This window comes from Penaeus chinensis, chromosome 16 (genome assembly GCF_019202785.1).
Source record: "Penaeus chinensis breed Huanghai No. 1 chromosome 16, ASM1920278v2, whole genome shotgun sequence".
NCBI lineage: Eukaryota > Metazoa > Arthropoda > Malacostraca > Decapoda > Penaeidae > Penaeus > Penaeus chinensis.
This window is the reverse complement of record NC_061834.1, coordinates 6,342,112-6,352,111: the sequence shown is the minus strand read 5'-3', so window position 1 is coordinate 6,352,111 and position 10,000 is coordinate 6,342,112. Positions and strand designations below refer to the sequence as shown.

The 10,000-nt window shown below is 46.2% G+C and overlaps 2 protein-coding genes across 2 annotated transcripts in view; both read left to right on the top strand.

Annotated features, from left to right (window-relative positions):
• Positions 1-3,360, top strand: part of LOC125033213 (myoferlin-like) — a 7,621-nt gene extending 4,261 nt beyond the window's left edge. Inside the window, exons 6-12 of the mRNA XM_047624594.1 lie at positions 259-453; positions 842-892; positions 1,210-1,306; positions 1,700-1,873; positions 2,058-2,274; positions 2,714-2,790; positions 3,299-3,360. Of these exons, the coding sequence (XP_047480550.1) occupies positions 259-453; positions 842-892; positions 1,210-1,306; positions 1,700-1,873; positions 2,058-2,274; positions 2,714-2,790; positions 3,299-3,360 (873 nt within the window). The remainder of the gene's footprint in view (positions 1-258; positions 454-841; positions 893-1,209; positions 1,307-1,699; positions 1,874-2,057; positions 2,275-2,713; positions 2,791-3,298) is intronic.
• LOC125033212 (myoferlin-like) overlaps positions 2,714-10,000 on the top strand; it is a 19,587-nt gene continuing 12,300 nt past the window's right edge. The window contains 16 exon segments of the mRNA XM_047624593.1: positions 2,714-2,790; positions 3,537-3,755; positions 3,955-4,139; positions 4,370-4,481; positions 4,648-4,772; positions 4,968-5,157; positions 5,409-5,568; positions 5,696-5,829; positions 6,260-6,423; positions 6,592-6,778; positions 7,131-7,280; positions 7,396-7,573; positions 7,737-7,868; positions 8,247-8,428; positions 8,790-8,907; positions 9,420-9,553. Coding sequence (XP_047480549.1) covers positions 3,627-3,755; positions 3,955-4,139; positions 4,370-4,481; positions 4,648-4,772; positions 4,968-5,157; positions 5,409-5,568; positions 5,696-5,829; positions 6,260-6,423; positions 6,592-6,778; positions 7,131-7,280; positions 7,396-7,573; positions 7,737-7,868; positions 8,247-8,428; positions 8,790-8,907; positions 9,420-9,553 — 2,280 coding nt within the window. The 5' untranslated portion in view covers positions 2,714-2,790; positions 3,537-3,626.

Sequence of the window (10,000 nt, the reverse complement as noted above, 5' to 3'; positions counted from 1 at the left end):
ATCAATCATTCCCCAAAAGAACGCAATAAATCAGAAAACGTGATGAACGCAACTTAGAAAATGGTGTGTGTGTGTATACATATACATATACATAGACAGATAGATAGATAGATAGATAGATATACATATAGATATAGATATATATATATAATTAATTTATTTATTCATAAATTAATATTCGAGGGAAAAATAGAAAACCTATTTAGAGAATATGATGAAGTACAGGTCAGAGCCCTAAAGCGCAGGCCCTCCCCGCAGGTGCGCGTGCGCGTGGTCGAGGGGCGGCGTCTGATGGGCGGCAACATGAACCCCGTGTGTCGCGTGTCCCTGGACGGCGACGCCAAACAGACCCGCGTCCACAGGGGCACCTCCAGCCCCTGGTTCGACGAGATCTTCTTCTACCAGCTCGAGAAGCTCCCCAGTGAGCTCCTGGAGGATTTCCTTGAGTTTAAGGTTCGTTGAGATCCATTGTCATTAGTATTTTTATTATTCGATTTTTTTGGGGGTCTTATCCCTCTAAGACTTAGGAAACAAGGATTTTTTATTTTGGTTTTTGAATATTAGGCCAGTTGATGGTTTTCTATGACTAGGATCAGGACATAAACACAGACCATCACTTTGCAAGAGAATGGCAATAAGGCAAATCAAGGTAATTACATAACAGTCAATTTAAAAGTAAAAAAAAAAAAAGACAAAAGAACGATGAATTAAGAAAAGCAGGATGAATTTACCTTTTGATGAATACTATATTTCACGAGCCTCCTCTTCACATTTAGAGACAGCGATTTATTTCTGCTGAAAAGATATACAGATATATATACCTATTTCCTCTTTTTTTCAGGTCTGCAATTCTAGTGGCATTCGCTCCACGACCATCATTGGCGCCTTCAAGGTCAGTTTTCCATTGTTTTTATTTCATATATTTTTTTTTCTAGGAGACTTTATTTAGGTTTCTTCTCAGTCATATTGTTGCTTTCGTTTTATTGAGCGTCTGTGATCTTGCTGTTTCTGTTCAGCATCAAACACCTTTTCGATTCGAATTTGTAATTGATTGATTCACACACTTTTCCATTTTTGAGTTTTATCTTTTATTTTCTGTTGCATCTCTACGTTGGTGTGTTATTATACTGTACAGAGTGAAAAGACAATGCCTATCAAATATAAAGGTCACAATAGCATCTCCGTAACAAGAAACCGTTTGGTCCCCAGTGCGAGGTAGGCATGGTGTACGACCAGCCCGAGCACGCAGTCGTCAACCGCTGGCTCGTCTTGGCTAACCCGGACGAACCGACGCCTACTGTGCAAGGTCAGTCAGCGTCACAGGGCTTGGTAGCAGTTACTATGCAGCTGACTGTTTGTCGCCTGTTGGTTGCTTGGTCCGACTCTGGTTCTTAGGATCTTTTATGTAAAGCAGATCGTAAGGACTATTGGAATTCTGTTATTTATAATCATAGTATTCATCACTATTATTGGGACTATCTGCTTTACATCACTTCTGCGCGGGATTCAGTGCGTTTGAAGAGGATGTTTTTCATTAATAAACATAAAGTCTAAATCATTATTGATAGTCTTAGTAACACCAGCACCATTTAGTAACAATTAATACTGTGATCATGCCCGACTCATCTCCATGCCCAGTCCTCCATTTCCATCGCAACTCTCCTCCATGACATCCACCTTGTCTCCTTTGCTCCTACAGGATACCTGAAGGTGAGCGTGGCCGTCTTGGGCCCAGGTGACGTGTGCCCTGACCTGACTGCCTCGCGCACCGACCAGGACGACGTGGAAGCCAATCTGCTGTGGTCGGCCGGCGTCCATCTGCAGCCGGCGACCTTCACGCTCACCGTCTACTGCGCACAGAACCTCCCGCGAAGTAAGTCTTGTAATTGATATAATAGTTTCCTGGAAAATATTCAGAAATTAACTGTCTGGCTGTGGCAATTTGCTTGGTTCCCGCTCGTGGTCGGGTGGCCTCCTGCGCCGCACACCAGTTCACTGTAACTACTTGCTTATTTACCACGATTACAAACTAAAAAAGCCCTTCCGCCTCTCTACAGTGGACGCAGGGACGATGCAGACGCTGAAGGAGGTGTTGGGGATCGGGAAGGCTTCCAAGGAGCTGGTGGATCCTTACCTCCTGGCCACCTACGCCGGCCGGGAAGTCCAGACCAAGATCATGTACACGAACGAGAATCCGGAGTTCCGCCAGGATCTGCACATGGGCTTCCTGTTCCCGTCCATGTGCAACGTCATTCGCGTGACGCTCAAGGACTGGTGGGTCGGGCTCTCCCTCGCCTTCGTTCTCTCTCTCTCTCTCTCTCTCTCTCTCTCTCTCTCTCTCTCTCTCTCTCTCTCTCTCTCTCTCTCTCTCTCTCTCTCTCTCTCGCTCTCTCTCCCCCTCCCTCCCCCCCTCCCTCACTCACTCACTCACTCACTCACTCCCTCCCTCCCTCCCTCCCTCCCTCCCTCCCTCCCTCCCTCCCTCCCTCCCTCCCTCCCTCCTCCTCTCCCTCTCCTCTCTCCCTCTCCCTCTCCTCTCCCTCTCCCTCTCCCTCTCCCTCTCCCTCTCCCTCTGACTTTCGTTCACCAAATCACCGTCGTTGTATCAGTAATATCATTTCTGACCCACGCTGTTCCACTTTTCCCCAAAAAATCGAGTATATGGCACCCTTTCCTCTTTGCCAAAGTGACAGCGGGCGCTTCCTCTCCTCAGGGACCGCGTGGGGGAGGACGACACGATCGGAACGGCCGTCATCCCCGTGTCCGCGATCTCCGCGCCGGGAGAGGATGGTAATTTGTCTCCTCCGACTGCCAAGTCGCTTTTATAAGTGCTATATTTGTATACATGCAGGCATATATATATATATATATATATATATATATATATATATATGTATGTATCTATATATATGTGTACATACACATATACATATATACGTATATATTATTTATATATTTATTTATTCATTTATTTATCTTCATTTAACTGTACATGTATATGTATCTTTGTATGTATGAATGTATTCATTTTTCCATCTCAGTCTTGTCTCAAACAATTTAATTTTGTGTGGTTAGTAGTATGATATCAGCATAGAGGTTACTTCAATAGGCTAATGTTTATTATTTCACTTAGATGCCACGACCTTGATGAAGTCCATAAAAATCATTATTACAGTTGTTGTTTTTCTGAGATTACTTATGATACTATACATAACATATATTTGGAGATAAATGGTAATCATCCAATGGTAAGAACACTTGTGTATTAAGATTCACGCTGTATGAAATCTGAATTCAGATGAAGTTCAAGAGTTGAATGGTTTTGAGGGAATAAGTGTGCAGCTATACATCCTTTATTGAAATATCATAAACCAAAAGACTGAAATAAGTTCGAAGATGAGGTGATCATAATTTCATCAATAACTAGCCCATCCTTCCGGTACCACTGGAATAGCTTTTACCACTGATATATAACAAACCCTGCTTGCAATATCATGCATCTCGACGCCTCTAACCCCGCGGCCTCCCCTCGCCAGGCTTCCTGCCGACGTTCGGGCCGGCCTGGGTGAACGTGTACGGAGCGCGCCGCGAGTGGGAGCTCCTCGAAGGAGACAAAGAGCGAGAGCATGAACGTAGGCGTGGAGGAAGGCTGTGCCTATCGAGGGCGCGTCCTCCTGGCACTGCACACGCACGTGGGATCGTATCCACCCGCGCCCTCGACCGCCATTGATAACGACGCCTTCAACGCCGTCAGGGTAAGTGCAGGACGATCGAACCAAGAGAGAAGGTCATGAGTAATATTGATTGGAAGGACAACTATATCTGAAAAAGAATCAGGAGAAGCGAAGTGCATAAGCAAAAAGAAAAAGAAAAAGAAAAAAAAGCAGTGAATGCTAACAGAAATCAATAAAGGCATAAAGATATGAAAGCAATAACCCGACTGCGTCTCTCCAGAGATACCGGGGAACGAGGAGGTTCAGGCTGATGTGCCAACTGGCGGGGGCATGGCTTCTGGAGGAGGCGGGGAAGCCCCTGGAGATCGAGGTGTCCGTCGGCAACTTCGGAAACAAGCTTGAGAACACCATGCTGCCTTCGCCCTCGTCCACACACCCTGCAAACCCGGTGTTCGATGGCTGCAAGTAAGAAGGATAAGCATTTACTAATATCAAAAGAAATTAATCTTTAGACATTTGTCGTATCCTTTTACCTTATCGTCTTTGCATTTGAACAACAAGTTTATTGTTAATATTTCAAGACGTACCTCGGAAGCTGGATTCCATGACATACCATTATCTCACTCCTTTGTTATAAGGGAATAAAACATATCTCTTATATAAAGGTTTCTTTACATATCCGTTCTTTCTTGTAGGTATTACTTCCTGCCGTGGGGCGACGCCATGCCACTGGTGACTGTTCACTGCGACTGGGAGGATGTCACGCACCGACTTCACAGTGTCAACCACGTCACCGCGATAGCATCGGTTAGTTAACGTTTGGGAGTATGGAGACTTTTACGTTCTTTTCATCGTCTGTGCGATTGTAGGAGGAGAAATTATTTCCTCACAACGATGAAATACAGAAACTGCAAGAAGTTATTAACTATTTGATAAAATTCTTCCTTCATTTAACACACAACTTCTCCTACAGGCACTGAAGAAGGATTTGCAGCAAGTTGAGCTGGCGTTGCGAAGTAAGCACCAAACTCCTGAAGGGAGGAAGGAGGTGACAGACATTTTGCATGACACGCTGACGAAGCTGATTGACGCGTGTAGGTTAGTACTTCTGTCTCTTTTCAGTATCATTTTAAGTCTTTACCTTCTGGCTAATCTGTGAACGAATTTTTTTTTGTGATTAGAGAAGTTCCTCATTCATCGATGTAATTTAAGTACTTCCATTGCTCCTTGGGATACTTTAGCCACGCCCCGTCATGATTAGGATACACCCCTTATCCTTTGATGTGTCCCCAGGGCGCCCTTGCCAGCCGTGGACCCTGTTCGCCACGTCGAGACGTCGCTGGACCGCCACCTGAGGGATCGACGCAGACTCGAGTTGGACCAAATCGCGATGTCGTGTCAGGACCTGGATACCTCAGAACACCAGTCCGTCCTGGAGGAACTGCAGGCCGTCCTCACCCTTCTGGAGGACCTGGCTGTTGAAGTAAGAGGGGGGTGAGGAGGGGAGGCAGGGAATATCAGGGTAAACATATGAAGGGAAGGAGAAGTAATAAAAAGGTTTATAATAACTTGCAAGTAAGGCAGCCTGTCATATTTTTTTAATCGCACATTCTTAAAAGCAAAGACTCGCCGGGGCACAGACATACCATACATACATAACCCATTGTCTATAAACTTGTGGCCTAACTGCGGATTCTATAGCTAATCGCTGCTTCTTCACTCCTCGGTCCACAGCCTCAGAACAGCATCCCTGACGTCTTCCTGTGGCTCATGAGCGGGACGCGACGCCTTGCCTACGTCAGGATTCCCGCCCACGCCGTCCTTTATTCCCACGACCTGGCCGCTCAGGGAGAGCTGGCCGGGAAGTTCAATACCTACACCCTCTGCTACCCAGGTTCGTGACGCATTCTGTGTCACTGTGCATATCCATACTCACTTTTAACATACTGCATATTGTACTAAGTTCTCTTGTATTGTAAGCAATAAGTCTCCTGTTCATTTACCTTCATCCCCGCCCGCAGACAAGGATGAGAGCTTCGTGGGCGGCGTCGTGCGGGCGTCGGTGTGGCTCGGGCAGGAGGTGGACGTCAGGTCCTGGTGGGACAACAGGCCGGACGTCCAGCTCACCGTGTATGCCGAGTCGTATGAGAATCAGGTGAGGGAGGGAGACCTTTCTCAGATCGAGACGGAAATTGCGATATAGATGACTATGTATGCATGTTGCCTTGAGTGTTTATACATACATGCATACATACATACATACATACATACATACATACATACATACATACATACATACATACATACATACATACATACATACATACATACATACATACATACATACATACATTTATGTGTATGTGTGTGTGCGTGTGCGTGGGCGTGTGCGTGTGCGTGTGCGTGTGCGCGTGCGCGTACACACATATAATTGATGTCTGCCATCTTTTGCTGAAGCAGTTATTTACGCCCTAATTTACCAAATCAGGGATCATATTAGTTGTAGAAACGGAGGAACTTTTTTCGGTGTATCTCAGTCAGCGTACTATTCTTGAAAGCGCCCTAACCTTCTCAGTCGGTTGCAGGTGATCTCCGTGCCCGGCAGCGGCAAGTGGGGCACCAGCGGCCTCCTGCTCACGCGCCCCTCCTTCTCCGACGCCGACGGGCGCCTCAGCCTCCCTCGCGAAGCCTTCCCGGAGCCCGACGGATGGAAGTTCCAAGGAGACTGGTTCGTCGACCCGGACCCCAGGTGAGGCGGCTTCCGAGAGAGTCTTTTGCAAATTTTAGACTAAACAGATAAAGTATCCAAACCTCTTTGGACGTAGGATTAACCCATCAGTGTTCGCATTCAATGAGAGCTTCGTTCTCTCTGCGGCGCAATCGACTCGCCGGAATGACCGCATCTCTCACGCCGCAGTGTGAAGTACGAGGCGGACGCAGGGCGACAGCTGTTCACGGAGGAGGTGTACGAGCAGCAGATGCGCGTGCCGGGCGGGACGTGGCTCCCCAACCCCAACACGTGGACCGACGCCCGCGGCGACCCCGCGTCCAAGCGAGATGAGATCGCGTGTCCAGACGGATGGAAGTGGCGGGACTTGTGGTCGGTGAGTAGACATGCGCATTCACTGTTATGTCCGTTTTCAAGGAAGCGAAAGAAAGAGAAAGAGAGGAATTTTGTTTGATTCGAAAAAGCCTTTCATTGATATGCGTGCCCTTCAAAAATCCAAGAAAAGACGCCCAACTGGTCTAGCAGGGCCATCTGTCACGATGGACTATGATAAGGACAAAGCTGATACGTTCATCAATTAAGTTATATAATCTGGGTCGGAAGCAGCTTCTGGGCGTCGAAGAGTGAAAATCCTTCTTTGTATTACAAAATACAGGTCGGTTTCCGTGGCTCGCCTGCGTGTTTTTGTAATGTTCGGAACATTTAACTGAAATACGTTGCTCTTGCAGTATGACCTGCAACGCGCGGTGGACGGCGAGGGCTGGGAGTACACCGTGGAGAGCGGCCTGGTGGGCTGGTCGCCGCAGGAGAAGATCTACCACGTGACCCGCAGGAGGAGGTGGATTCGCGAGCGCTTCCTGGTCCACAAGGTCGAAAAGGTCAGTGGAACGAGGCAGAACAGTTGTTTCCAGTTTTTGGTTTATAAGATCATGCAATGTAAAACGAAAATATTTTGGAAATTCAACTCGATAACTTTGCTCGACGTCCACACAGCTCCAGGAAGTAGGGCAGGTGGAGGGCTGGGAGTACGCCCCCCTGTTCCGCCTGCAATTCCACGCCCTCGAGAGGAAGGTGGACATGGTGAGGCGCCGAAGGTGGAGGAGGCGCCTTGTGCCCGCCCAGCCCGGAGGAGCCCCGCCCACGCCAAGACTCGTCGTAAAGGCGGGAGATGGTAGAGTCCTTACCAGTCTAAATATTCTAGAAAAGAATGTAATCAGTCTATAAGGCTCTTCAGAATTATGAATATTATTCTTTGCCACAGTTGTCTTATCGACTTTATGCTTCCCTTCTGTCAGTTTTTTATTCCATCCCGCTGCTACACTTTGCACTTTCAGGCGATGACGCAATCACGCAGCTCACGTGCCCACGGATGTACGTGGTGAGTGCCGAGCGCCACACGTTCCAGCTCCGTGCGCACTTGTACCAGGCACGTGACTTGCCGGCGGGAGACAAGACCGGGCTTTCTGGTAGGTATAAACGCGACTCTCCCTTGACAGATTAAATGTGTTTTATCTAATGACTTCTGCTTTGATATTCAATTTGGGCGCATCTATATTACATGGAATCGTGTGAAAATTATCATGTATATATTAGTTGATGCTATATAGCTGATGTGGACTGGTTATTTGTGAATTATTATAGTTGTTAACAAAAATGATTATAAGAATTTATGCAAATGTGTTGTATGCACCTTCCAAGACATGACAAGAAAAAGGTTTGACAAACATATCACATCGGAAATTAAGAACACGAACTGCGCCAGTATCAGTTGAAAAAGGTGCGAATCCCAGACGCCCAAATTCCATTTCGTCGATTTTCAAGCTCAATGTTCCCTCGCCCCACAGACCCCTACGCCGTGGTGAGCTTCTGCGCAGGAACACAGCAGACGGAGAAAGAGAGGGCGACGTTGTGTCCTACGTGGGACCAGACGCTTATCTTCGACGACGTGAAGCTGGCGGGCCCCGTGCTCACCACCCGCACGCAGGCGCCGCAGGTGGTCGTCGAGGTCTTCGACTGGGATGCCAGGGTGAGATTGTCATGATTGGCACCATTGTTATTGTTGTTATTAATATTGACGTTGTTGTTACTGATTATTGTAATCATTACTTCAGGATTGATTATCTTGCCTTTCTATCTATCTTTACATTCATTGATTTTATTTGTTAATCTTTTACATATTCATGTGATGTCGACTTTAGGATAACTAAAATAGCAAGCCTTCGACCGAACGATCTTCTTGAATAATCCATAACTGAGTTAACATGCAGCATATCTAAACTTATTTCATAGCCATTTGAATATAGGAAACGAGGTAGTGTTGGAAGCAAGACAATACATATTCACTTTCTCGTGAACTGAAACCTATCTTTCGTCCTCGTCTCCTTCAGGGCGCCCCGGAATTCCTTGGGCGTGTGTTCTGCTCTCCTACCATGGTCGAGCTGGGCGAGGCGTACCAGTCACTACCTCTGAAGTGGTACCCACTCTCGCGAGGGAAGGACAAGCAAGGTAAGGCGAGAGATGTGTATTTCGAGGAGAGATAGGTGGTAGTTGGATGGATTTGAGTGAAGACATAGCGAGATTTTGTGAATGATATGTTTGGGGCTGTTTTGAATGGAGTTTTATGAATGATATATATCTGGAATTCATGGGTGAAGGAAAAAGAAGGATGGATGGCATTAATTTAGAATTTATGAAAGAAGGTACAATGAGACTTTGTGAAATCCGCGTGCTGTAGTTATACCTATAAGCATACTACGGTTTCATGAATGGAATGCATTAGGGATTTGAGAATGAAGATACACGAATGACACGAGAAGTGCAGGGTCGTATGAGAGGTAGAATTTAGAGGTGTAGATAAAAGGTTACGCAACAAAATAGTTACAGTGGAGGATAAACCATCATTATGAAGAAAAGAAAAAGATGAAAAAAGAGGAAGGCAAACTATTGATAACACACAACATATTATGTAAAGCTAATTGTGTACAAGCTATGCAAACAGTCTTTGATGGTCTCGGCAGGTGAGCTCCTGGCGTCATTCGAGCTCCTCCCAAAGGACACGGCGGAGGAAATGCCCATTCTCCCCCCGACGCGCGGAGACTTCTACATGGTCCCCTTCGGCGTGAGGCCCCTCCTGCAGAAGACCAGGGTTGAGGTATGCAAAAACTACAGTTGAAAAGAAGTTGATTTTTATTTTTTCATTTTTTTTTTTTTCTTATTGATTTTTTGTATTTTTTTTTGTATTTTTTTTTTTTTTTTTTTTTTTTTTTTTTTTTTTTTTTTTTTTTTTTTTTTTACAGCTGTGGTAGTGTTGCAAGGTGAACCTGCGACAGATTATGTTATGAATTCACATAGTCGAAATCTGATTGGGTTTTGCAATTAGAGAGAATGCTTACATCACACGAAACTTAACGTATTTCTCACCCTTTCTCCATCTCCATCTCCTTTGCCTCCACCTCCAATTTCACCTTCATCACCACCTTCTCCTCTGCCTCCTATTTCGTCCACTTTACTTCCACTCCACACCCTCCTCATCTCCTCTCCCACCTCCTCTACTTCCACTCCACCTTTTCCTCCATCTCCACCTCCACTTCCACCTCTA